This window comes from Osmia bicornis, chromosome 4 (genome assembly GCF_907164935.1).
Source record: "Osmia bicornis bicornis chromosome 4, iOsmBic2.1, whole genome shotgun sequence".
Classification (NCBI taxonomy): domain Eukaryota; kingdom Metazoa; phylum Arthropoda; class Insecta; order Hymenoptera; family Megachilidae; genus Osmia; species Osmia bicornis.
The window spans coordinates 2159084-2186966 of NC_060219.1; the positions used below are offsets into that span (position 1 = coordinate 2159084).

A 27883-nucleotide genomic window follows, 5' to 3' on the forward strand; every position below is an offset into this window, starting at 1 on the left:
TTGCGTTATAATCACGCGAAACGTCGAGTTAATGAAGTTGAAAAAGAGAAATCGTCGCGTAGGAAAGTATGTTTCGCGAAAAAAGTGGCGGACAAAGACGGCACAGGTAGTAATTAAGTAGAAATTGGTAAAAGTTCATAAACGTTTCAACGTCTGCCTACCACAGATAAACTTCTTGTTAAATAACGAATGAACTGTACAAAAATTCGCGATGCTCCTCGTTCCCGTTTCCCGTCCCGATGCTTTTTGCTACGAAGGGAACGGAAACGAAGTAACGGAACCTTCTGTTTTCTGTTCTTCAACTGTTGACACGATAAAAACAGCCACGCCAGATTCACGTGCACTCTGCGATAAGGAGCAACAGTTTACGTTGATTAACACGTTCACTGCCGTTAGGTTCAGCAACGCGTCAGATTTTGTGGAATCAAGTAATTAGTGAAAGAGGAGCGGAGACAAACTTTAGGTAGCCTTAACGTTAAATTAATAATTTCTTGATTTTTCGATTATTTTGATAAATTTAAATACAGGAATGGGGGTAATTCCTCATGCAAAAATAAGTAGAAAATAAAGAACACAATTTTTTCATATGACGTTTCCTTTTTGAAAAAATCGAGTTTGAATGACTAGTCGCGATTTGCTTAGTTTACCTAATCTGGCCAACCGTCCTTACTTCTATTTATGTTTATACACATATCAAGGCCGTTGATAACGCGATGGCTTGCCTATGTCAAAAAATTATTAGTGTCTCTAAAGCTGTCACAATTCGTGCACTAGGAACTTGTGAGGGTAACGCTACTGCTGCAGCCGAGTACTACAGGCAACGGTACCCCAATCGTCCTCATCCAGATAGACGTGTAATACAAAGACTAATTAAGTACACGCGTACCTAACGAATATTCAAACTCGATTTTTTCAAAAAGGAAACGCCATATGAAAAAATTGTATTCTTTATTTTCTACTTTTCCCCCATTCCGGTTGTACCACGACTTCGGAAACACCCTGTATATCAAGATCCCACGATCCTTTTACATAAAATTTCATAAAATTCAAACACCTCTTTCTCTTTACGTAACAAGTGTCTGACGAGCGAAAGAAGCGATATCAAAGAGATAGTAGAGATTTTTCACGCGTCAAAGGCAACCAATATATTTGCACGTGTCAAGAGACATACGAATCCTATCGCGGCTTATCTGTACTCTTCCCAATTCCATTTGGCTCCCATGAAACAAGCTGTATCGCAATTTTCTGATCGCGCTTTCACGCACACTGGATACACACCATAGATCGTGTCGCAACCGTAAATCATTTATAGTCCGTCGTATATTCTATCCGTAATCATACGGTACTTAACATTTCACTTAGCGGTGAATATTCCGCGGAACAGAGGCACAGTTTCTATTTCTGCTTAGAAATTCCGCACGGCCGAACTTTCTCCTCGCGGGAGTACCGATGGACACGCGTTTACATGGACATAAGCCGCGAGGATATATCACTTGTTTCTCCCGGTGAAAACCTCGTGGGATAGAATCGACCGAATCGGAAAAACATCTCGTGTTTAAAATTTAAATTTCCATCTTTTCTTTTATCATCCGGAATTTATTATCCGGAAATAGTCTGTCGGGTAAAAAATTTGAAATCGCGGACAAATTTATCGGTACGCGTTCGTTCGAGGGATCGTTAATACGGTACACCTTAACGAATTCCCATGAAGAAGCACCGAAAAACTTGGCCTCGCCGTCGTCGAGCGGTTACAGCGCGCATCATTACACGGCGCGCTTCCGCCTTCGTCTTGGGAAATTACAGACCGTCCTCGGGCGCAATAAATTACAATGTATCCGCGTTACGAACGCTCATCGATCGATCGCTTATCAGCGCACCCCTAATTATTCCAAGTTGTCTCATCGGCTGGATATTCGAAGCCGATGAAACTGCATTCGCTGTGACGATCGATTATTACACACAAGTAACGCGGTATAATTTCGTCTGGTTCGATGATAATGATAAAGCGAAACGTACACTTGGTTAAGGATCGGGTTAGGAGTTTGAAATGATTTAATGGAGCTAACAGCGTACGAAGTTGGCAAAGTACATTTATTAGATACACGTTACGTACGATGTCAAGTGTGGTTAACATGCTTGAACTTTGGATAATACGAGAAGACGTTTGTATTAAACTCGTAGAAAATTGAGAAGCAAGTTTTCTCTTACGTGTGAATGATCCCGGTAAAATAGCAGAATATAACAGTGTACCCCACCTTAGAAAATGATTACCCGAAACATCAAAATAAATCCATCCCTAAGACCAAGGTTATAAAAGCAGCTGTCTGTAACTTCATTCGTACCCGTCCAGACAAATCGCTACGTAAGATCCGTGAAAAATCTCTTACAAAGCCAAGAAAAAGTAGAAGTCTCTTGGCAGCACGTAATTATCGTACGAACGCGTTTCCGGCGTCGGTTTAGCCGGAAAAGGGGAAGAGCAGGATCGGTTGACGAAGGAACGGTAACGGGGTGTAGCAGACAGACAGTCTTGGTCTTCTTCGTGCTCGTTGGTACAGGAGGCAAAGAGTACCGTTCGATCTCGAGCACGTTACGGGCGTCATAAAATCGCATCGTTGCCCGGTATAGTTGCTGGGGCCCCATTTCCACACGCTGCAATCAACCACATTCTCCTCCCTCAGTCTTATTCCTGCTCTTCTCTTTGCATCGCTACTACGCTCGTCTATCCTTCCCATCATCGTTCTTCTCATCTGCAACGGTTCTCTTCGTCCCTGTCCGAGTCTTGCACGCGTAACCACGTCTTCTGGCAAGGGTTTCACCGGAGACCAACGGTACAGCTACAGGGTGTCCGTAAAGGTCGCGGTCAAATTGATCCACCATTTTAATCAGATAGAGTAGACCAAGAAAGTTAGACAAAAATTTCATTAAAAAAAGTATTGAGATTAATTTAAAAAAATTTTGAGTTGAAAATCTTTGGAAAATCTAAGAAAACAGAAACACAATAAATTCTTCAACTTGAGCACCCTGTTACTAGGATTAATTCGCCATCAGTTATACAACACCCTGTATATATCAATATATACATATAATGTTACAGACTACTCTTATACAGTTCCCTCTGCTCTCCCTTAGCGAACGGCCTGGTTTCATCTTTTTCCTTTTTCTTTTCGTCTCTCCGTTCCTACCTCCTCTTCCTCCTCATCTTCTTCTTCTTCTTCCTCCCTGGTTCTGTAACGGTGACGCGAGCTTTCCGTTACGCGAACCACCGTGTACTGGTGTTGCAGCCTCAACAGCCGTTTCCCTTGCTCGATAGCCGCTCGTGGTGCTCGTCTGTCGTTGCATTATGGATGCAACGGGTTAGCCGAATGAAAGAAGCCGCCTTGTCCAAACGTGTCTCTTGCCAGTGGGAAGGGAATCGTATCGTCTCGCTTCTATTACATCGATCCTCTTTCCGTCTACCTTTCTACTTCTCTCCTCTCTCTATTTGGTCTACCTAGGATCTGTTCGTTTTTCCTGCTCTTCTTCTTCTTCTTGCTACACCGTCTACGCGTGACCGCTTGCATCGGCAGACGATGCCGTTACGTCCTAGCACGCAGTGCTCGTTTTTTGATCGTTAGAAGGAAACGAGGCTACGGTGAACCGTGATCTCATCGGACAGCTTAGAATCGAACGATCCCCGTACTAAGCTGAGCACCGAGAATTCTGTTTATGGCGGATCTGATGATCCGTTTGGAGAACACGGTAAATTGACGCTCTTATCAATTAGGCGGTGGTGAAAACGAACCCCTCGTTTTCTGTATCTCTTTACGTAACGGAAGGAAGAATATTCCAGCTACGATCATTCGTTGTCACGATTTTCGAGAGACCCATCCTAAGTTTCGTTTGGGTCTCTCGGTTCTGCGAAGAAACGGGAATTCCTTTACCTACTTTCATGGATGAGACGATCACGTTACGTAACGTAGCTGCCTGTTTTGTTTTCCAGAACAACACTACGCGGCCGCCGATTCGAACAGTTCGACGCCCGCGAAGAGTTTCGTGGCCTGTAGAGTTTGCGGTGACAAGGCGAGCGGTTACCATTACGGCGTAACCAGCTGCGAGGGTTGCAAAGTGAGTATGGCATATTTCAGGAAGCCCTCCCCCCAAAGACCACTAACGACACCTCAAATAGGATCCCTTGGAGAGGAAAGATTATTTTTCCGAATTAACACGTTCACCCGGTAATTATCAACGGTACGGATCGGTTAACTTTCATACGGAAACTTTGGAAATTTTCTTACCTTTCATCTTGATGTTACGGAGTCGAGAAAAGAAAAATTGTGCTTCAACGAACCAGCGAATAGATATACATCGTTCGCGGAGGAACAGGACGCGGGAAATAGTTTTCAGAGAACTTTCTACATCGAGAACCGTAATTATACACCGTAAACTTTTCTTTATCTCGGAATAGACGGTCGCGAAGGATCACCTTTGACGCATCAGTTACCGCGAGAAAGTTACCCGCGCTGTTATAAATACGATATTTCTTTCTCATCGTGCCTGTACCTTACCGGCTTCGACTACTTTCGATCGATCTCTTCTCTGCCACTTCGTTCTCCTCTTCCTTCGCCGACTTACTCTGTTTCTCTTCTATTTACATTCTTCCCTCGATTTCCCCATCTGTCTCAATTTCCTGCTGTTTTCCATTATAACAGATCTCTCTTACCTTTCTACTCGTAATTTCCCATCCTCTTTGATATTTCATTTCATTTTATACATCTGTATGCTTTACGGATTCTCGTCTCTTATCAGACTTATCCTTCGTCTCGTTATCTTAATTCTTTCGTTGTCTTTGTACAAAGGAAGAATAACCGCGTCGAGGAACGATCGACTTTCCAACAGGTCGAGAGAGCGATAAATCGATAGAAAGAGGTGAATTTATGGCCGAGCAGATAGGACACCTATGATTGACCTTACAGGCCGCGCCAGTTCCGACGAACAGCACCCTCGCCAAACGTGGATACGGAAATTTGAAAGCGGCGATATTTTAATGTTTTCTTTTTTCGAAGATTCAATCACAATTTCTTTTTTTTTCATTTTGAAGGAAAGGTAGAAGAGTGGAAAGAGTCGAGGGAAACGGACACGCGTTCGTATCCCAATCGGGAAATTAATTTCGCGGTATTGGAAACGCTCGTACGTACGTAGGAAGGTAGGATGTTTGTATCGTGTGCACGTGTGGGTAGGAACGCGAGAATGTACCAATTCACCGTTAACCGCGGCCTTAGGGCTTCCGTGTTTCAATCTCAGGCGGCGGATGTGCATCTCGCAGAAGATTAAGGCACGTACACACGGCGAACGCGAGTTCGCCCCGCGAGTGCACTTCTTCAACGGCCGATGCGCTCCTTCGGGAAATACGAAACGAACGAACGATTTCATCGAATCGCTTCTTCTTCCTCTTTCTGTCTCTCTAACTAGTGTTCTCAGAAGAGATTCGTCGAGAAATTTTTCTTTCCGACGGAACTCGAAGATTTCCCCAATTGAGAAATAAATGATTAAATTGAAATATTGTTTCAGCAATCGAAATATAATACCGGAAACTCTTATTTATTGTTTAAATATTATTTATAGTGGCAAAGATTCTATGGTAAAGCTTTTATTGGTAAAAAACTCGGCGCGTCTGATCATTCGTTGACCTCTACCACTATTTTTCTTCACTGATTCAAAAAATTCGTCGATTCGCAATAAAAAATTATTTCGTTTTACATACAATCAACGTTAATCGTTGCAAATAAGTGCATTTAATGCACGGTATTTATGACGAATCGTTGCACGCTGAAATAAATCTGCAATTAACGAGGAAACATGGTTTATTTTCATTAACGTGACCGACATGATATCTGCGGGCCACTGAAAAGTACACGTTTTTCCAGTCTCTCGATAAAGCTTGATCAGCAATTAAATGAACCTCGAAATTGGTTCGCAAATTTCCTGTAATAATACGGCTATAAACACGTTGGGAATATTAATTAATCAGAGGATCGGTGCGCTTTGGATTCACATGTAATTTCCAATTTGTAAAATGCACCAGCGAGTTACAACACATATCGAAATGATTCACCTTTTCATTGATATTAAGTTTCATAGAAGCTCGAAAAAAATCCCTCCATGTACGTCGAATTAATTTTACTAATTAAAAGCTACCAGTATTTTTGACTTCTCCGTTGAAATGGATATGCCTCGTTAATTCTTTTTGCTTTGCTATTTCATCGATGATATAAAATGAAAAATACCATATATCGTTATTAGCAATATTTTATTTTATATTAATTAGTACAATTAATATTTTGGAGGTGAGAAAATATAAATTTATTAGCAATATTTTATTTTATATTAATTAGTACAATTAATATTTTGGAGATGAGAAAATATAAATTTATTAGCAATATTTTATTTTATATTAATTAGTACAATTAATATTTTGGAGGTGAGAAAATATGAATTTTCTTCGTGGCTGTTCAACGCGATTCGTTCAATCTTGTCTGACTACATTCGGGCTTAATCTACTGGCTCCGAACGTAGTCTCCTTTTTAAGTCTGATTTATCGCGCGTCGTTCTACTAGCAGGCTCATCTATCGAATTCTCACGCGGATTTTATAGATTCGTTTAATCGTTTTAATCCGTAATCAGTACGTAGCGCTCGGTTGAACGTTTTATCCGCGTTCGATGTTTCTCTTGTTTGTTTTATATTATACTTTCGCGAGCTGTATAAATTTCAAGTAATTTATGTGGCACGTTTCGTTAACTTTGCAGCGTGATACGTTCGCGGTGCTGTGGTGATAAATAAAATTTTCAACCATCCTTAACAGGATAAAAAGCGACGTAACTTGAGAATTTTAAATTGAATCGCTCGTGAAGTTTTTAAACTCTTATTAGCTCGACTCGTTAAAAGTGAAGTATAATAATGTTTCGAGAGGTTACGTTATTCCCTTAGACTACGAGATATTACGTCTGAAATGGTAAGAAAACACTGTTATTATTACAAGTGCGAACCATTTCCATTGTAGTTTAGTTGATACAGAAAAGTGACCAGATAATGGTGATCTATTAATTTTATCATAGAAATTGTATATTTTTTAACCAAATATTCTAATTTTCAAAAAACACTGCATTTCCATTTTCACTTTCTATTGTTCGAATAATTAAATTTCAAAATTATAATTTATCGTTTAATGAATCAATTCGTAATAATCCCGTGAGCAATATTAATGCGTCCATTTGGAAATGAACGGGTTATCGGAATAAAATCATTATTATTGTTTCCCAGTTACGGTGGAAAACTCGATCCGATAATACCACGATTGAAGCCCACGTAAAATTATAACGAATGATTTCAACGTGGAAAATTTGAACATACGTGTTCCATTGTTTTCTCTGAATCTCGCAACATCGATTCATCCTCCTTTCTGTTGTTTTATATTTGTCATTTAACCCTGTCAGTCCCCTTTTAATCTTTCTCGTTTCATTTTTTAAAATCTGGATTAAAACTTTACTTCGCTTTTGCTCTTACCATAATCTTATTATATCATCCCGAACAAAGGCAGCCACTAAGTGTACTTATTTATTCACGTGTTCCAACAACTTTTATTTAACACACTTTTTCTTCGAAAAGAAAACCACTTAATTATTCTTTAAACTATTCATTTCTCGAAATGTCTTTTAAACAAAAGTTACTCTATTTAGAGAAGGGTCATTAATAAATACGTTTAATTGAATCTTTTCGCCTGGAAACGTTGATTTTGATTTCCAAAAATAATCGAACGAGATATGTTTCGTACGAGCTGATGGAAGGTGGAGTATCGATTTTAACTACGAGCACAGCCCGTGCCACGCTATCGAACACTATTATTATTGTATGGTATAACTGTTCTCTTTCTATCCTCATCGTTTAGACGGATATGCATCGACGTCGATGTAACGCACCATCGCGAGTCTGCTTTCATTAATTAATATCCTCGGTAATAGAGCAATAAACCGATTCGTAGACGAGTCGAGTACGCCTACGAGTCTCTTCCATTATTTTCGTTGCCTCATCGTTCTTATATACACTATCGTCAGAGGACTCCTCCTTCTTTCTCTTGATTTTCCTTTTATTCTCTTCCCGTCAATATATTGGAAAACTGGAATTACATCGAATTTGATTTTTCCTTTTCAGCTGACAGTTGTTTAGTGTTTCAGGATCTGCGGTTAACAAATATAATATATATTTATCGTCGATTGAATTAGCTCCAATTTGACCGTAATTTCCAGCAAATAGGAGCATTAAATAATTCAAGCTTCGCTTTAGAATAACACTCGATACGGTGGATGCGGTTGAAAAGCATCGGTCCAATAAAAATTGCCAGCGCGAGAACAACCGCCGATCGATTTTCCCGCGTGTTGCAACACTTTAAAACCCGCCACGGCTTTTTATTAATTATCGAGCATTAATCTCAATTCGCCGCCGCGCCGGTTGGCCTCTTTTGTGCGTCGGTTAAAGAGCCGCGGCGAGTTGCGGAAGCTACGTTACGCGGCTACGTAGGAAAGTTATGCCGGCTCGTTTCTACCCGGGGCACATTAATCATAATACGTCGCTTATTAAACGAGCCGTTCTGTTGGCCACGGCAACCAGGTCAACCCCGACTCACCGGTGTAACGCAGCTCCCGGTTCGACCCCCTTGCTTGGTTAATTTCCATCCAACCTGCACACTCCGTCCTATGTATATGTACGCGAGTGGAAGCTCGTACACTCGGTATATTACCTTCTCTCTGCCCACCCGTTACAATTAACTCGACCTTTCTAAGAAAAGTTGATTCTTCGTCTCGAAACTCCTCTGCTCGATGAATTTCGAGTGTTCTCTTGAAAATTTATAACGTTACCTGAGTATGAAAAAAATTTCTATTCTTTATATTTATTATAATACATTCGTACGTACGTATGAGAAATAACATTTGCAAGTTTTCAACGGGTTTATTTTCCCAGACGAAACAAGGGTCTATTTGGCGTTGATTTCCTCTATCGATTCCCCGATTCGTCGACCCGCGAAATTTTTCGAAACACGGTTATCCGTTCGGAGAATTGCGTCGGGAGAAAACACCGGCGATAATTCAGAAGCTATGCCAGTCGGATGGTAATCGACTCGGAAATGAAAAGCACGGTTGAATCTACAGGCTAGCAGGAGGCCTTGGCTTTAAATTAATCACGCGAGGATTCGCTTCCTACCCTGTGCAGATAAGCACGGTCCGTTTTCCTGATGTGCCAGGATATCAGCCTCTTTGCACCTGCTGCGTGTGCACCAGCGTGGAATTAGGAAATCAATTTCTTGCGTTTTAATCGCGATTATCGGGTTCGCGTTGAAATTCAACGAATACGAGAAAATTTCAAGACCCTATTTATCGAACGTTTATGGGAAACCGATAAAAGGATCGAGTCGCATAAATCAGTGAGGTACGTCGAAGCCATAGAGATGCCCGTGGTATCGGCAGTATGGGACTGTCTTGGTGTTATGGAAAGCTCGTTTTTTTCCTGTCGTTTCTCCCCGCGAACGACATTTTTACGAGCCCTAAATCCACGCTCAGACGGAGAGAATTAATCGTCGATCGTGCAGTATTCCGCTTCCTTCGAAGACGAGTTGACTCGTCGAAAAGCTAATAACTTCGATAAACAGTCGATTAAAAATCTAAAGGATTCGAATCACAGCTCGAGTTTTCGAAGCTCGAAACAAGAGAAAGAAAATCGCGGACGTTCAATTTTCGACGGATCAACTAGTTGCCGAAGTAATATCTCACGATGAAAGGAATTTCCCTGTTCTCCAATCCCGGAAGAAGCAACAGAAGCAGAAGAGACCGATGAATTGATCTTTGATGCAACTTCGCGATTGCTTTCAACTTTCGCAAACTCTTTTAAACGTGTTTATCTATTACCATTGAAATCATTCGTTTCAAACACTTTTTACTTAATTGTTTGATGCATTTAATCTTGATAAACGAACACGTAGGATAAATTTATAGTTAGCAGAGAGGTTTCTATGTTGAATAAGTATTTTCTGCTAACCATGTTTATTTGTTTTTTTTTTCAGGGTTTCTTCAGGAGAAGTATTCAAAAGCAAATAGAATACAGGTGTCTGAGGGACGGCAAGTGTCTTGTCATCAGATTAAATCGGAACCGCTGCCAGTACTGCAGATTTAAGAAGTGCCTAGCTGTCGGCATGTCCAGGGACTGTAAGTAACAATTCACTTTCTATTCCCAATTTTTCTCAACCTTTAATATAATCATAATTTTTCTATAATTCACTCTCCAGTGTTTATACATTTATATTTGAATCAACTCTGTACCTATACATATCTATGGGGAAACGCCCAAATTACATCTATTTAATCAATACCCTTTCACAGTAACGTATAATGAACACACCGATGATTGACCATTATTGCAAGAAACGATAAAAATAAATTGCCATCGTTAATTCGATCGAGAGGATCGACGACTCTCTCGAATAAGACAAACGTAATAAATAAGTCTTCTACTTTCGGGAAGTTCTGAATCGGCTAGGAAGAGGGCAAAGCAAACTAAAAGGGAAGTCGCGTGCATAATTAAACGTCAAAGTTCCATCGTGCAATATGCAGCCGTGTATAATAGGCAACCGACGGGGGCTTTTCACTCTGGTATTGTCGAGGAAATGGTAATAAGCTGGCCGCGGTCTTATGATCCGCTTAAGAAGCGAACCCGATGAAACTGACCGGGATGAAAACGAGTGAAAAACTAGCGTTCCCTATTATCCTACGTAATTCTTCTCAGGAACACTGTCAAATATTAATTCTGGACCCGACCAATTAATTTACGTAACTCTTTATCCTGAACACAAGTCGAATCAACTTTCCGTTCGTGATCTTGCATGCAAATGCGTTTCATAATCTATATATACACGGAGGAAGGTAACGAATAGTAGAAGAGTAGAAATTTATTCGCGACTACTTTAGAAAAAGTTTCCAACTCGAAATGATTAATGAGTCCGGTGGACGGATGGAAAACTTTGGTCCCGGTTGAGTTTTCCTTTTTTTTATCTTCTCTGCCTTTCGCAAAGTCATCGTTCAATTATGTACCTCGGGGAAACTATTACGAGATTACTTTACAACTCCGCCGTCCGAGATTTTAATGGTCGGTACCAATCGTACAACCGAAAGATTCGACTTCCGCTTCTACGGATTTAACCCCGGATTCTTTTTTTTAATTTAATTTAAAAATCATCCTTTTTCTTCCAGCTGTAAGATACGGCAGAGTGCCGAAACGTTCAAGGGAACGTGGCCCCGAGGACGCTGTCCCGACCACCACGACAACGACGGCGACCACGGGTGTCCAGCAATTAACTTCTCCCGGCGGTGGCAATAATAACAACAATAATAACAATAATAACAACAACACTACGAGTCAGAATAATAACAATAGCAGCGGGCAGGGTCAGAACGCCATACCGTGTGTGCCAGCAGCCGCAGTAGTGGAAGCGGATCAGTCAGACGCAGACGTGAAACAGTTGGCTGTGTACGACGTGATACTTCAAGTCTCTCAGGCGCATCATGCTCATTGCGGTTTCACCGAGGAATCAACGAGAGGCATCGTCCGGAAACCAATGATAATACCGGTGAGTTTTCATGGAAATTATGAAACACAGTTGCTAGGATAATTTGAAAATTGTGGTATTAATAATTAAATTCTCGATAAGGTGAAATTAAGATTAACATTAAAGTCGTAATAAAAGTCATACCAGAACTGGCAAGAACGCCTGGTTTCTTTTTATAATCCTGCTGATTAGGCGAGTACTTCTTCGCAGCCGGCCAGTCCAGAGGACCCGGAGGCGGCATCCTCGACTGCGGAAACAGTTGAATCGCAAAGGATCTGGCTTTGGCAACAATTCGCCACCAGGGTAACACCGTCGGTTCAAAGGGTGGTGGAGTTTGCCAAAAGGGTGCCAGGATTTTGCGATCTTTCGCAGGACGATCAGCTGATCCTCATCAAAGTCGGTTTTTTCGAGGTCTGGCTAAGCCATATCTCGAAGATGACCACCGATAGTTCGATGACCTTCGAGGATGGCACTTGTATCACCAGGCAGCAAATGGAATTGATGTACGAGGTAAAAGATCCTCGATTACTTTCCAATTACTATAGAAATATTCAATTTCAATTTCGAATATTAAAATTCTACGTTAACGTTCTCGCTGATTAATCGAAACGAACCACTCAGTATTGCTCGAATTTTCGTATCGTACATCGTCTTGTACTAATTAAAGCCGTTTTCATGGAATCAAACGAGACAAGTGATTAATCGATCGATGTGAAACAAAACAGCCAGACTTTGTGTCCGCTTTGATGCAATTCACATCGTCCCTAAACGGCCACCAATTGTCGGACACCGAGCTGGGCCTTTTCTCCGGTGCTGTACTTCTGGGCGAGAGGCCGGGACTGAACGATGTGAAGGCGGTCCAAAGGCTTCAGGATCGTCTACTCGAGGCGTTGAAGGTTCAAGCTTTACGGAATCACACGGTATCCGGCGAGGCTACCTCGGCGGGTGGCTGTTCCGGTGTATCGAGCGTTTCGCAAAGGATACCAGAATTGAGAGCCCTCGGTGCCAGACACGCGAATCTCCTCGATTGGTTCAGAAGGAACTGGACCAAGCTCAAATTACCACCTCTCTTTGCCGAGATATTTGACATTCCCAAGTGCGAGGAAGATCTTCAGTGAAGAGGTGACTTATTATTTTTTTTTTCTCTCATAATTCATCAATTATTCTTACATTATTCGGTACATCAATTTGTACTCGAGCTTCATAAGTTTATGTTACAATTCAGTTGACGAATCGAAAGATTTTAATCTCAGAAATGGTATTCGCAGAATGTTTCAGAGTACATCGAGTTAATTCGACGAAAACGAACGGCCCTGCCAGGGGAGAATCTTCTCCGATTAGCCAGTGCTCGTCGCACAAAACACGGGCTGGAACGTTTCGAGAACGATTTGTTTTCGGTAGCTGGCAGTGATGTAGAACGGTACGATGAGACGGCACTCGGTTCCATTGGAAAAGGACGCCTAAGGATCGTTGATCCGCCGCGTTTTTGACGGCTCGATCACGCCCGATCCGTCGTGTACTGTTCGTTTCATTCACACACGGACGGAAGATGGATCGTTTCGAGATGCGAACGGTACACGCTACTGATTGAAACACTCTTGACACGATACAGAAAGATAAAGACAGAGAGAGAAAGAGAGAAAGAAAGTTTATTGATTCAGTAAGGATGAAAACGAATGGATGCAATTACCGGTCGAAACGAATAATTCTTGCTACAAGTAATCTTCTTTTTAGAACAACTACCTACGAGAAATATCAAGAAAATCTCTTTCGAGTGTTATAGATCGTGCAAAGATGAGTAATTGGAACGAAAACGGAAGACGGATTCGTACGATTCGTTTCAGATATGTCGCGCACTACTTGGTAGGTGAAGCATTTTAAATACTCAATCGATGATGAAGGGAATTAAGAAAGTTTCGTGTCACGTTGGTCCATCCGCATATCGATGATTGCAATAATGCGACGCGACGATCGACACACTCGTCGCGTCGATAAAAATAGCACAAAATCCTGATCAATTTACAGACGCGTTTATTACGATATCAAAGGGAATAATTCGCGAACGAATCTTTTGGAAATAAGAACGGAACAGATAGCGTGCAGCATTCTGTCGAGACCAGTTGTCGAACACTGTCTCTCACGGATTTTACCTCTAGCAGATGTAACGTCGAATTTCGTTAGACATATCGAGATGCAATATCGTATTATTTTTCATTTTACCTCTTGGAACGATTTTTCCATTCTTCTAGAAAACTGCGAATCGACAGGCGGACTGCATGCTCGCGTAAATGAATCACATAGTGGTATTCTAATATATGTATGCATGTAATGTACGTACGTGAATTGCAACTGGTACTAGATAACAAATGCACGTGCGTAAGAAACTGAACACTTATACACTTATTACAGATATAAAGAACAAACAAAGAAAACAAAAAAATGGTAAAATGTTTCATGCTATATTTAAAAGCTCAAGAGGAAATCTTTTATAGGACGTGTCTGTTTAGATGCATCCGCTACGAATCTCAATCTATGCAATCTCTATTTTTATTACTTAACATGTAGTATAGTGAATTACCTTCTAATAGATATTGTTGCATCGCTTCAGGGTGTTCCACGGAAACGGTGAATAAAATAAACGGTGGCTTCTACGAGTATGAACGAAAACTGTTCTTTCGTTGAGTGATGTATTTTTTAATCAAAGATATTTCGCATCGTGTACGTTCTAAAGGAAGGAAAGAAAGAAAGAAGGTTGAAAGGATTAAATACGTTACGTATCGTATATATAATATATTATATGTATGTATTTACTTGTTGCGTTAAATTGTTATATTTGTTATCGATTACGGCCGAAGAAAAAAAAAGATAGAGAGAAATCGTTTTTTTCCGATTGTTGATGAAATCCTGAAGTGAGCATGTTTGAATCTTCAAACTCTTCGAAACGCTAATAATTCTCTGACAATGACTAGCATGTAATGCGTATCGATATGTAATTAATATACATATACATATTATATATATATTCATTGTGAGAGAGATCAACGGGGGGGGGGATAAGGGGGAGGGGGGTGAAAAAAAAAAAAATAAGTTTATCTACTTAGAGAAATTAATGTTTTATCTAGCGTCGTACTTAATATAATTAAATAACGTCGATATATCGCTGTCGCTAAAAGGGAAGAAAATATTTCGCAAAAAGTAAAAAAATATATAAGACTATCTTCATGATTTCTAGACGGAAAGAAAGAATAATTCCAACTCTAAGCGCTCACATCAAGTTGTGAATAAACATATCATACCTAATTAATATATTGAACAAAGAAGGGATATCATCGTTTAATATAATATAAATATGAGTCTATATATATTAAAAAAAAAGGTATATATATATATATATATAAAGATTATAAATCTATATGCAAGAAGAATAGTTATTAAACGCATTATGTCAAACGAGCGTAGATCTATCGTGGTAGGCCAATCTTTGAACTAATTAAAAATTAAAAAAGAAAATAATTAGGCGCGTTTTTTCGACACGCATACCTATACGAACGCCAATACGATATAGATATATAATACAATGTCTTCTTTCTCGTTTCTAATCGTTAGAAAAAAAAAAAAAAATAATAATAATTCAACAATCGAATGTTTCTCTCAGCTCTCTTACAATCTACCAATACAGATCTGCGCCAGGAAATGACGTAATAAAAGTGAAAAGCAAGTGAAAAAGCTTTGAAAATTATTACTCTGGTCCTGTTCGTCGCGAGACAATGCGAGGAGGAAAATTTCAATGAAATGTAAATCGAGTCACCTTGGTATATATTATGTTGGAACGAAATTTAATTGTTTATTACTTCTGATAGTAAACGAAACTTCGATTCAAATTCTTGAAATCTATATTTATGAATTTTTCATGATTTTCTTCAGTAATTTTAAACTTAATCTTAAAATATAATCAGACAATTATTTTAATTGTTTCGCGTTCCACCCTGGTATATACATATGTATATGGTATGAGAATTTTTATGCTGGTTGTACATAAATTCTATAATTCGAACGATCTAGTGGCTGTCCTAATCGTCTCTCTCTAATTATTACCTTAGAAACGAAAAAAGCGATGAGAGAAGAGAGAAAAACGTCGCGACATTTTCCTCCTGTGATATTTGAATTGCGATTCGTTTTTTTCCAAATTTCTAGTCCCCACGACTTATTCGCCGAGTTCTTTTTCTTTTAGCTAATATCGTGTGCTATAGGAGACACTCGTGAACGTTGTTGGAACACGTTAATTAAAACGGCCAAATACTTAATTATTGTAATATAACGATTAATCGCCGGTCGATCATTTCCTCTAAGCTTTCTCGAAAGATTTCTATTCGAAATAATTGTATCGCTTGAGAAAACTTGCAGAATGTTCCATCTCCAAGACTTGCATTCATCTTTTTTAAAGTGCAGAAAATAATCTTTTGTAAGCTCTTTCAACTTTCCAACTCGCCGTTGTTCTTTGCGAGATCGAATAGAAAAATGATTGATTGGTGCAATTAAAAAAAAAAAAAAGAAAAGCTATAAGAATGATATATAATTGAGATAGTATCGTTCAAACCGAAGCGTAACATCCTCTCTTCTTCTTTCCCTCCTCTCGTGTTCCGACCGAAACGCATCATCCTTTTTCCTCCTCACACATTTCTCCTTGTTGAAAATCCAGTCTCGTTTCCGGTCTCCTTATTCCATCCGCTCTTCGTCACGTGTAAACGCTATTTTTTAACCTTGAGATTTCGGTCATGGTGCTATAATATCTGTACATAAATACTGTGGGAATCGTTGCGTAATCAATGTACCATTACAATTAATATTATTCGAATTAATCGTATACATTGATATGATTATGATAATTCTTTTATTATTTTATTATTTTGTTATCATCGATACTGATATATATATATATATATTTACACGAGCGTAAAGCTGTTCAACTGTGTACGTCTGACTTAAATTCGTCTCGTGTATAGATTGGGAAACGCTAACAAAGAAACAAAACGGCGGTTCCTTCTTTCTTTTTCTTTTTTATTTCAGAGATAAAATATATATATATATATATATAGTAAATATATGAATATATACATATATTCATGAATATGTATATATATATTCCGCCCGTAAGACAGGACATTTGCAATAATCACGATTTTGTTTGATATTGATTCTATGATTGTATATTTATAGATAAGTTGAGCTCAAGCGTGCATCTCGTTGCGTACGCTGTATCGCATATATTATACGTACACTTCTTTTTTATATAGGCGAGATATCGACTGCGTACTATACCTGTACCGGATGTTTTATAAATCGCAAAACAGCCAAGAATTGAGGATTCCTTGACCGTCTATAAGATGACTCTAAAATTAAAAAAAAAAAAAAAGAAACTGAAAAAGAACATTGATCCTCTTAAAATTTTTCATATTCTCGATATAAGAAAGGGAACGATAATTCAAATTAAGGAAATCGAAAATCGTATGGTCGGTAGGTGTTTCCGGGTCGTCTTATTCTCGCTACGGAATCTTCGTTTTTATTTTCTGTTCTGATTGATTCACGATTTACGAAACAGCCTATATATACAATATATGATATATCGAGATGATAAAAAATGACGGTGACGATGGATGATGGCGTGCCAAGCGAGGCGGGAATTGTTTTTCTTTCTCTTCTTTTTTTTTTTTTTTTCTTTTAATACAAAAAGAATATATTACATATGTATGTATAAAATAATATAAAAACGACGATAATGATATTAAGGTAAATAAGTACGACAAAACGACTGCTCTATACTGCTAAAGTACAAATGTTTCATTTTAATTGTTTTATAAAGATGAAAAAAAAAAATGATATCGATTTGTTAGAGATTAGGTTTAATGCGTGCAAGCTCGCGCGCGATGTACGTGTATAATTATATTTATTTGTTAATCTCTCAGCATAATTAAACGTGGGCACCTCCATCCGCGTGTCATCGATGCATGCACTAAATACGTGACACGCTTATGTTCGTTCAAGTTTCGCGTTCACACGACACAACGTTCACACTTTTAACACCCATTTTTTATTCTAACGTACTTATGAATGTGATTCGCCTGATTTGTGTACGGTAATGCCCGGTTAATCGTCGGAAATTTTCTCCTGCTTAGTAGTCGCATTTAGAGGATTAACGATTAAAATTTCAATATCTCTTACAACAAACGTCCATTTTCACTGTATTCACTGAAATAAGAAATATTAAAATTTTATTGAGTTCCGTACGATGAAAATGATACCAAACACGGCTATATTTAAATAACGTTAAGAGAGAGTCACCTCCCCCGCTAATAGTCGCAACGAGGATCAAAGTCTGCGACCAGTAAGCGAGCATTACCGTATTATTCGATGATATACAGGTGCGTACGGATGCACAGGATTAAAATTCGTCGTTTTCGTCGTAACACGCACAGATTTCGAACGGTCTCCAATTATATTACCCTTTTTGAATGGACAATCACCACAAATGGTGTCTAATGATCGATGCTGAACAGGGAACAGAACTTGCAGACAGACAGTGGTTTCCTTTTTGTACAGCGTTTCCCAATCGTTTTATTTCACCTGTTGAAACAATACCTACATATGTATAAAACGTTGTATTCTGTTTATTTGATAAGCGAACGGAAATTCAAGTAATATGTTAGAATCGTAAGAGAGAAATCTCGTAAACTGCCTTTGGACTTGATAACTACCTTATTATTTCTAAGTAAATTCTATTAAAGTAATTTTATACGAGGAGAAGAAAGGCTTTCGGGAAAGCTATCCGTGTAGAACTCGTTGATTGGGAAACGTTGATTTATTTTAATCAAGGTACGACAATAATACGTACATACTGCTTAATTGTAAACCGGTAAATTGTTTAAGTATGACTATGTACAAAATAGTAATAGTATACTTTGGTAGATTTGTTTCTTAAATGAAATAATGTTTATCGATACGACACGTTGTTGTAATTCATCTGTGCTCAAAAATATAAACAACCGATTAATCTGTTTTAAGGATTATCATATAATTTAGTTGACACGCTATCATCATACTGAAAGATGTAAAATATTTTTCTAATAAACGATAAAGTCACGATAATTTTAATACGATTCACTGTCATGGGTAGAAAAATTCTGAGCAAAGATGAATTCAAATAAATACAATATTCTTTATAATAAAATTACATTGAACGCGTTATTATTGTCGTTGCTTGGTTCGATCATACATTCATGCTCATTAAACATTACTTCGTATTTTACATAATGTTCCATTTCGTAATCGTACTTAATCATAACCGGTATCGTTTCATCTGATTACCGATTAATTTCAGACATTTCACGATATATCCAATTGAATCTGATAATGATTCGATCAATATTTCATCCTTTGCGGCGCGATGTGTTTTCCCTATTTCCTGTTGGACAGCACGCATTAAGTTTCAATAAACGCAATCATATTTAATTAATGCACGTCCCTATTGATATAAATCTATCCATTGCTGCAGAAAATATTTTTATCGGCCACGAATCGTTTTTATAAATAAAATTTAACATATCGTCGTATTCGATGTGCAATCGTAAAAATAAAATTGAGTAAATAGGGAAAACAACGAGGAAAATAGTAAATCTAAAGAGATCATGATCGAATCAATTGCAACAATGATTCCCAAAATTGTAATCCAAAGCGAATGCAATGAACTAATAGACTCGCGCTGCTCGCGATCTAATGATTGCACAAAAAAGAAATACAAAAAAAAATGAAAGATCAATACATATATATCTCTGTCATATACATATCGTCGCAATAATCGATCAATATTTTATATTTTCTCCTGTAAGACAAAAGTTTGTCCACATTGGCTCTTTGCAAACGCGCGAATCGATGGTATTTTTGTAAACCCTTTAGAAATCGATTTCATGTGAAGTCCAAGCTGCCGATAGAACGTCTTACAATGTAAAAGCGTTTTTTGCAATGAATCGCGATAAAAGAAAAATGACTATAGTTCGCAGAGGGTTAAAGAAAAGAAAAAACAAAAAAAGAAATACTCGGACAACATTTGTCGACGATAGGATGCTTGACCATTTGAGTGCAGAAGATCATTGATCCTCGATACTCTGGCGGGAAATACGAAAAGCGCGGCAACGCTTCTTGCATTTCTTTCGTCTTGAAACAATTGTTGAACGCAACGAATGTTGCACGTCCAACGGTTGTGTCTTCTCATTGAGAAAATCATTCGTGATTCACTGTTATTTGATCAGTATCAGTTAATAAACTTTTTAAATAGTGTTAAAAAATAAAGGTAACATTTCTTTCTTTCTTTCTTTCTTACATCCTTCATTTCATCCAGGCATTCCCAAGGCGTTTCCTGCCGTCTGTTCACTTCCGGAACTACTCTGCACTCAAATGGTTTGATCGATGATGAGGAGAATAAATGATTCGCGTTAACAATAAAACTCCAAAACGTATGTTATGTTTATCGAATACAATCGACAGAGTCTTTGTATCTTATTAGAATTATTGTGAAACAAGTAGGGAATGTCTGGGTTTTTAATCGTTGATATTCATATATTTTTTTCCTACTCCTTCGTGTTCTTTGTCACGTTAGAATTATAATAATATCAGTCATTTATCTGTATTAACTTTAACTAACGCTTTTCAAATCGATATCAATAACTTTCAACCTTCAATTCGAGATGATATATAAATGTATTTAATAAATACTTGTCATTACTGAAAGTTATGTTAGAGGTTAGAAATGCTTCAAACAATTTTTGTAGTTTACAGCGAAAAAATGAATGAAAGTTACTACATATTTAATGTGATTATCATCACAATTTCCATGATCAATATTTTCTTACTTTATTTATAACAATGGAATTAAAAAGTATTTTGCATGGTTATATTCTGTATTTATACAGTACTTCCGGTAGAAGCATAAGTGTTCCAAATTTTGCGGAACGATACGGGTGTTCATATTTAGATATTCATACTATCCGGATATTACAAAAAATAATATTTGAATAGTACAAATAATGCAAGTAATATCCGTTACCTGATCAAGTACCTGGATTATTGTTTGAATTTTTAAAGTTACGAGAAAGTAATAAAAGATTAAAAATGTAAGTTTAAACGGTCGCTCAAATTCACAGTTAATAAACAGAAACTATTAAGACATTTTATTAATATCCTTCAAATACAAATGTAATTTACATTCAAAAAGATATTTAATGACCGTTTGAATATCTTCAAATAATATTAATAAGGATACTTACTATATTCGGATAATATGAGTATCCACTGCTTAGAATACTCATTAACATTTTACTAATGAAGTAATAACATATTTAATTTTATAACTTTGACAATGAAATGTTTTCTTCTGTTGTTTTTATATCTATATAAAATTACAAGTTGTACTTCAAATATAATCAATTATTCCCATGTTACTGCACTATAATTATATGCCAGTCACAATTCATTATTTGCAGCAAAATAAAAATAAAAGCGGTGTTTTTAACTTTATCTAATATTTTAAGACATAAATTTATTTGCAAATTAGGAAGAATAAATATAAACGAGTTACTATAAACTTTTTTTATTGTATACAAATTTGTGGATTACAAATCTGAGTCTGTGTTTAATACAGTTTCATATGTTTCTGAGCTACGCACGTCTTCTCGTTCTAATATTACCTTTTCTACTTGTGGTGGTAATATCACTCCAGTCAATTTAGATACCATACTTCTTTTTGGTAATCCAACATCTTTTCTTTTACGCTGCGATTTTCTAGTCTTTTTTATTCGCTTTACTAACACGTGTGAGTTCTGAATGTGATTTTTTAATTTTGCTTTTGATGAAATCTTTAGTTTGCATATGTCGCACTCGTACTTCTGTTCTAAATGGTGAACTCGTATATGCTGATCCAAATTTTTTTGAAAGCAATAAACTCGTGGACATTTGTCATACGGACAAGATAAAACTAATCTGTGTTTCATATGAACTTGGGAGTGCGTTTTTAAATGAGATTTAAATAGAAATACTTTATCACAATCTGTACATTTATGAGCTGCAAGTAAAATAATGAATTTAAGGCTTATATTTGATGAAAATTAGTTCAAAGAAATTATACTGATAAATGCATACTTTTTACATGCTGAGTTTTTAAATGAGCACGAAGAAGTAACCATTTCTCTAAAACTTCATTACACCCTGGCACAGTACATGGATATCGTTTTTCATGAATTTCCCTGTGCCTCTTTAATTTTGGATTACTTATAAAACTTTTGCCACATTTCTCACAGATATATGATACTGAACCATGTGTTGCCATATGTGTAGCAAGCTGGTACTTTTTTGTGAAAGACTCATTACATATTTTACAAGTTAATTTGCCACGGTCATGTTGTGTTCTATAATGGCGCTTTAAATTATGCCGATGAACAATAAACAATGAACACTCTGTACACCTTAAATTAAAGCAAAGTAGAAAGTATGTTTAAACAATAAAATAAATTTTATAAAGAATTATTTGCGTACTGAAATATAGTTTTTGTTGTGTTATGAGTCTCCATATGACGTTTCAAGTGGGAAGAATTTGTATAAGCTTTATCACAGTTTGGATAATTACATTTATGGCTTTTCTAAAAAAAGAAACAAACAGAAAATGAAAAATTTATTTGTAATCTTTCCAATTATATAAATATGCACAACTATTATTACCTCTCCAGTGTGAAGTCTGACATGTCTGGCTAATCGGGATGGTCTATAAAAAATTGCTTTACAACCAGGATAAGTGCATTCATGCTTTTTCTGTTTTTTAGTTTGAAAACATATAGTATTAATATTTTCTATCAAGTCAGTTTCGGAATTTCTATCTTGTCCCATTGTCTTACGTTTCAGATCTTAACCTATAATAATAATTTTCGCTATATAATTATTTATATAATTAATAATTTTGTTAAATATAAATTTTACGTACTATCTTCCTTATATGCGCGAGTATTATGTATTGTCTATAACATGTTAATGTATAATTATTGTAAAACTCCGAAAAATTTCCAACACACGTGTTGAAAATCAGCTGTTTAACCAAGCGGTTCATTCGTTTGTCTGTAGGTGGTGTTTGACCAACGAACCGTCATAGTGGAATCAGCTGTTGATGACTTATGTTCATGAATAAAACTTTTCCTAATAAGTTTCATAGTACAATTGATAACTAATAATGAACTTCAGCGTGATTGAATACGAAATATGTGATATAAATTTACAAAATCATCAAAGTTATTTGATATCTGCGCTTGACATGATCGTATAAAATAAATGGTACATCAAGAGGTTATATTGGGCTACATTCATTTGACAGCATATGAAGGTGAGACTGAATATGAAATTAACACCATATAAATACATCAAAACTTAATGATATATTATAATATATACAGGCAAAAATATTATTTTCGAGGATTATTTCTGTAATGTTGAATCGTGGAATAATACGATGCGTATAAATTTCTGCAAGAGGTTAGATTGTCTTCAATGTTTGGTGTTAAATTGTAATTTTGTACAGAGATTCTGAAAAATAATATAAAGATAGAAATATTGCAAAGTTTGTAATAAAAAAAAAACAGAAACATGGTTCAAGCAAGAATGATCCTATCTTTAACTTCATTTGTAGTGACTGAAGAAATATTGTATATTGTTTTAACTAATTAACAACTTATTGTTACAGGATCATAAAAAAGATAATGGGGCATACACTCAGTGAACCAGTGACCACAAGGAAGTCAGTATACTGTAGAAATTCAAACTATAGAGTTGGAAGTTCATGTATGCAAGGATGGCGTATAAAAATGGAAGACTGTCATGTTCATATACTTTCATTACCAGATGATCCTGGTACTGCATTCTTTGCAGTGTATGATGGGCATGGAGGTGAGAATATAATAAGAAAATAAATGATTCAGCATCATCAATCCATAGTTAACATAAAGCAGACTGAAAAACATACGTTTCAAAAGAAAATTTTAGGTCCTATTATATTTATTTATATTTAAATACAAAATTCTAGTTAATAAGTATAACTGTGATTATGTACTTCTATGCTCACAGAAGTGATAGATAATATTGACAGGTGCAGCAATGGCGCTGCATGCAGGGAAACATCTTCATGAATACATAATTAGGAGAAGCGAGTACAAAGCTGGTAATATTGTTCAAGCCATGGAACAAGGTTTTCTAGAATTGGACAAAGCAATGCAACATGATGTGACTCTTAAAGATGAGCAAGCTGGAACTACTGTTATAGCTCTTCTTGTTAAGGATAATATTTTATATAGTGTAAGTTTTTTATAACTTATCATTATTACTATTTCTATTCTTGATTTATGAAAATTTAACAGGCAAATGCAGGTGATAGTAGAGCAGTAGCCAGTATTAAGGGTTATACAGTTCAACTCAGTCGCGACCATAAACCTACATTAAAAGATGAACGTGAAAGAATCGAAGCTGCTGGTGGTTGGGTTGAATTTAATAGAGTTAATGGTCTGCTTTCGTTATCTCGTGCTCTTGGAGACTTTACGTTTAAACGAAATGAACGTAAATCACCACAAGAACAAATCGTGACTGGTAATGTCACGAACAAACAAAAATCAAAGTTCTTACCAAAAACGTTTTAATTATAATCGTGAATAATTTTTTACTTCCAGCTTTTCCGGAAGTTCAGAAGTTTCAAATAACAGAAGATTGGGAATTTGTTGTGTTGGCTTGTGATGGTATTTGGGATGTAATGACAAGTACTGAAGTAGTCAATTTTATTAGAGCGCGATTAATGCAACCAAAGTTTGGAACTGGGCAAGAAAATGAAACAATGGATCCCGAAGAGATCTGTGAAGAACTTATACAGCATTGTCTTGCACCAGACCCTTTAATGGGTACTGGATGCGACAATATGACTGTTGTTCTTGTTTGTTTCCTTCACGGAAAACCATATTCTCATTTAATCTCGCGTTGTAGAGAGTCCAGTAGTCCAAATCCATAACTATTTAAATTACTCATATTTTATATCATCTCCTAAATCTATATTTAATTTTACACCGTAACGAAATAATCATGTTTCATCGAGTATCATATCGCGGCTGAAAAATTCTTAAAATTCTTTTCCTAGCTCTTACTTTTTAAAACTATGAATCCAAAATTTTTAACAAATATTTATTTTATACCAATAAAAGTATTTTCTTTTATCAATTATTATCAATATTTCTTATTTAGGATTTTTAATGAAAAAATTACGAGCAAGCTGAATTATAAGTTTTTATTTACAGTTTCGAACAATGGACAAGAAGTGTCCAAATATAAGTTTAGTAACAATCTTAATAAAATGCATAAGTTTTCATTCAGAGTCCGTAGCGATCTTGTATAGAGGAAACAGCCGCATTAGCAAGGGAGCTTAATCTACCCGCGACCTTGTTTACTCCTTGACGAACACTTTCCCTAACATCATCTAAATCCACTCCTGCTCTTCCGCCACCAAGACGCATTGACAAAGAAGACGTAGGAGATGTTGCCGTAGAACTTCCTGTGCCAAAATAATCAGCTGACGAAATACTAGACGAACCTTCGAAACGTCGTAAATTGCTTTTACGTTCCCACTGTAATAAAATGACAAAACATTCATTTAATCTAAAAAATAAACCTCATATAAATTATTAGTATGTAAAATAAACGTACAGAATCATCATCTTTGCTGTCCTGAAAATACTGATCTGAACTAATAGCCTTAGCACTACCAAATTTCTTTTGTGCTTCTCCCTCCAATGTTTTATTATCATTTTTATTACTGTTTGGTTTGCTCGGCGGAGCTGTTCGTTTTGGTGGTTCTGGCTCTGCAATAACAAGTACTTCCTCATTACGAGATTTATTGTTATTGTTGCTAGTATACGGGGTTGATAAGGCCGCATAAAATTCATCTAAACTAATAAAAAGATCTCGTTCAATATCGATTTCTCTTGGCTTTGGTTCAGATGCAGTTATAGTTTTCGATGATGTTTCCTGGGTTATTGTCCGCATGTCACCAACCGCAGAATGACTTGCGCCACTGAAAAGTATATATTCTAATATTATAATTGTGAAGATAGTGCTTCTTTTCTTTAGAAAATAGTGTTAGCATAAACAATACAGCATATAAAGAAAATGGAAGAAATATTACCTTCGTGTATTAAATCCCATACCAAGACGTTCTGCCTGTGTTGCTTTAGAAGGATCTAAATGTTTTGCTCTCTGTTCAACTTTCTTAGCTTGTTCACTTAAATTCTGTTCGTAACGATATGCAAGACGGGTAGCGATTTCTTCTTCTTCCTCTTTCGTATTTTCTTGGTGATCCTTCTCCTGTAATTCTTTACCAGCTTCAGCAACACTTTTCTCTAATTCATCAAAATTTGTTTTAACTCTCTGAGCACCCAAACCTCCAGCTTTTTTTCCTAACTATTAGTGCAATATAAAAATGTATATTTTATTTAACTAAAATTGTATTAAACATAGTTGATTAATAAATAAATAATCAGTTGTATACGTACACCAGGTCGTTTAGCTTGAACTTTTCGGCCACCTATGGTAGATTTTCTTTCAGGTATCAAATTCGATGTAGAATCGGATAATTTTACGGTAGGTCCTAAAAAATTAGATGGCATATCTGGCATATCTTTTTGATTATTTTTATCCTCATTGTTCTTGTGCGGTATAGAATTAAATAGAGAAATTGAATTTGTCTCAAGAGATACTGAAGATTCATTATGATGTACTTCAAAGTTTTCATGTTCTTTAAAGAAATCAATTTCACCTTGTTCTTCAGAAGTTGATGTTGGACCTTCCTCTAAATGTAACTGAAAAGATTCAATTTTGAAACGTTGTTTCCAAAGTACTATTGAACATAATTTCTTCTGTGTCATATTTCATGTAAATCACACATGTTAAATGAGTTAGTTACACAATCAAATAATTTAATTTATGAGTATAACAAATAATACAAAATATGTAATAACAATTGAACAATTTTTCGAAAGTTGTTCACATTTTTTAAAACTGTTCAAAATACAGAAGTGTTAGTAATTTCATGAGATTTTTTTGGTGTAAGTAGTCTTACAGCTCACCATTGTTTTATTTTTTGTTGAAGGAAGAAAAACCTATAATTATCATATTTTTGATTACAAAATTCTTAACTGAATTTCAGAATATGTTCTAAAGTAAAGTGCATGTGTACACATGAAATCATAAAGATTTACCTTTGTTCCATAGTGCCGCATTGCTTGTGCAGATGCCTGTGCCAATTTTTCCCTATATTGCATAGCGGCACGTGAATTGTATTTTTGCTGAGCATCCGTTGTTGTGCAATTGTGCTGTGTAAAATATTTTCTCTAAAAAATAAAATGTAAAAATTACAGTTACTAACAAACAATATTAATAACAATAATGGACTTAATTAATAAAAACACTAACAGCATTTGCATTTCCTCCTAACTGCATGTTTCTTAACTGTAACCAAGTCCAATTTGTATCAAGTTGAGTTGACCGAACAAATGTCAAATGAACTCCTAATCCTCTATGAACTGCAGAACAGTCGATGCATAAGAAGACACCATAAGTTACACTGGACCATGCTGGATTTTTCGCGTTGCAATCGAAGCATGTCTAAAACAATCCCAATATAATGTTAATATATGCTGTAATAAAAGTTAATTAACCACGTAATCGTAAATTATAAGTGCAATTAACAATTTCAAATTGCGTTTCAGTACGAAAATCAATGAGTATCATTAATACTGTTTCCGAGCAATTTAATGCAAATCATTTTGAAGCGCATATGATAGGTGTCATAATTAAATGAAAGTTTCCAGGAAAATTACAGGTTGGAAACAAAAATATGATGTGGCTTTCAAATTGTTGTCAAGGACAATTCGCATATTTTTATATAATTTTATATTCAGTATTGCGGAATTAAGAAATAAATAACGTAATAAACCTTATTCGTTGGAATAGCTCGCAATCTTTTAAAAATTTCTTCAATATCACTTTTACTAGGTGCTGGATCTGCCATTTTTGACGTGTTGTCAACGGCCTCGCAAAGTATTCTGGGATTTGACGGGTTTTTACTGGGCATAGAGGTCGCTTTGTTATAATTTAAATCGTTCATACACGAAATAAGTTGTTGTTACGACATA

At 36.4% G+C, this 27883-nt stretch overlaps 4 protein-coding genes across 8 annotated transcripts in view; 2 read left to right on the top strand and 2 right to left on the bottom strand.

Annotated features, from left to right (window-relative positions):
* Positions 1-14662, top strand: part of LOC114877331 (ecdysone-induced protein 78C) — a 66333-nt gene extending 51671 nt beyond the window's left edge. For 3 of the 4 annotated variants that reach the window (XM_029189985.2, XM_029189816.2, XM_046285394.1), the window contains 6 exons: positions 3980-4104; positions 10089-10230; positions 11272-11648; positions 11820-12137; positions 12353-12749; positions 12896-14662. In XM_029189985.2, the coding sequence (XP_029045818.1) occupies positions 3980-4104; positions 10089-10230; positions 11272-11648; positions 11820-12137; positions 12353-12745 (1355 nt within the window). In that variant the 3' untranslated portion in view covers positions 12746-12749; positions 12896-14662. The remainder of the gene's footprint in view (positions 1-3979; positions 4105-10088; positions 10231-11271; positions 11649-11819; positions 12138-12352; positions 12750-12895) is intronic. The other variant, XM_029189900.2, reaches the window with a different exon arrangement.
* Positions 14663-17401: 2739 nt separating this feature from the next.
* Positions 17402-24914, top strand: LOC114879134 (probable protein phosphatase 2C T23F11.1). The gene is made up of 6 exons (XM_029193785.2): positions 17402-20134; positions 22788-23043; positions 23401-23603; positions 23803-24008; positions 24071-24296; positions 24377-24914. The coding sequence occupies exons 3-6, from the start codon at positions 23417-23419 to the stop codon at positions 24706-24708; spliced, it is 951 nt and encodes a 316-aa protein (XP_029049618.1). The 5' UTR covers positions 17402-20134; positions 22788-23043; positions 23401-23416; the 3' UTR covers positions 24709-24914.
* On the bottom strand, positions 20507-22794 carry LOC114878939 (zinc finger protein 883-like). The gene is made up of 5 exons (XM_029193350.2): positions 22651-22794; positions 22392-22579; positions 22209-22312; positions 21816-22138; positions 20507-21738 (listed from the first exon to the last, which is right to left on the bottom strand). The coding sequence occupies exons 2-5, from the start codon at positions 22554-22556 to the stop codon at positions 21290-21292; spliced, it is 1041 nt and encodes a 346-aa protein (XP_029049183.2). The 5' UTR covers positions 22557-22579; positions 22651-22794; the 3' UTR covers positions 20507-21289.
* Positions 24915-24967: 53 nt separating the features above from the next.
* Positions 24968-27796, bottom strand: LOC114878673 (ADP-ribosylation factor GTPase-activating protein 3). 2 transcript variants are annotated; one of them, XM_029192796.2, is made up of 8 exons: positions 27685-27796; positions 27162-27353; positions 26948-27079; positions 26816-26848; positions 26243-26548; positions 25876-26150; positions 25398-25764; positions 24968-25318 (listed from the first exon to the last, which is right to left on the bottom strand). In XM_029192796.2, exons 1-8 carry the CDS (start codon positions 27757-27759, stop codon positions 25064-25066), a joined length of 1635 nt encoding a protein of 544 aa, XP_029048629.2. In that variant the 5' UTR covers positions 27760-27796; the 3' UTR covers positions 24968-25063. The 2 variants fall into 2 exon arrangements, with proteins under 2 accessions (XP_029048629.2, XP_029048712.2); XM_029192879.2 differs by lacking the exon at positions 26816-26848.
* Between the last annotated feature and the right edge of the window lie 87 nt (positions 27797-27883).

What these genes read in the sequence shown, in the direction of transcription:
- LOC114878673 (XM_029192796.2), bottom strand. Translation starts at nt 27,759, where the DNA reads ATGGCAGATCCAGCACCTAGTAAAAGTGATATTGAAGAAATTTTTAAA. An exon ending in GAGCTATTCCAACGAATAAG is followed by an intron (nt 27,354 to 27,684) that starts GTTTATTACGTT and finishes GGATTGTTTTAG; the next exon opens with ACATGCTTCGATTGCAACGC. An exon ending in TTCAAGCTAAACGACCTGGT is followed by an intron (nt 26,151 to 26,242) that starts GTACGTATACAA and finishes TTGCACTAATAG; the next exon opens with TTAGGAAAAAAAGCTGGAGG.
- LOC114878939 (XM_029193350.2), bottom strand. Translation starts at nt 22,556, where the DNA reads ATGGGACAAGATAGAAATTCCGAAACTGACTTGATAGAAAATATTAAT. An exon ending in TCAGACTTCACACTGGAGAG is followed by an intron (nt 22,313 to 22,391) that starts GTAATAATAGTT and finishes TTCTTTTTTTAG; the next exon opens with AAAAGCCATAAATGTAATTA. An exon ending in ACAACAAAAACTATATTTCA is followed by an intron (nt 22,139 to 22,208) that starts GTACGCAAATAA and finishes CTTTAATTTAAG; the next exon opens with GTGTACAGAGTGTTCATTGT.
- LOC114879134 (XM_029193785.2), top strand. Translation starts at nt 23,417, where the DNA reads ATGGGGCATACACTCAGTGAACCAGTGACCACAAGGAAGTCAGTATAC. An exon ending in AGTGTATGATGGGCATGGAG is followed by an intron (nt 23,604 to 23,802) that starts GTGAGAATATAA and finishes TAATATTGACAG; the next exon opens with GTGCAGCAATGGCGCTGCAT. An exon ending in ACAAGAACAAATCGTGACTG is followed by an intron (nt 24,297 to 24,376) that starts GTAATGTCACGA and finishes TTTTACTTCCAG; the next exon opens with CTTTTCCGGAAGTTCAGAAG.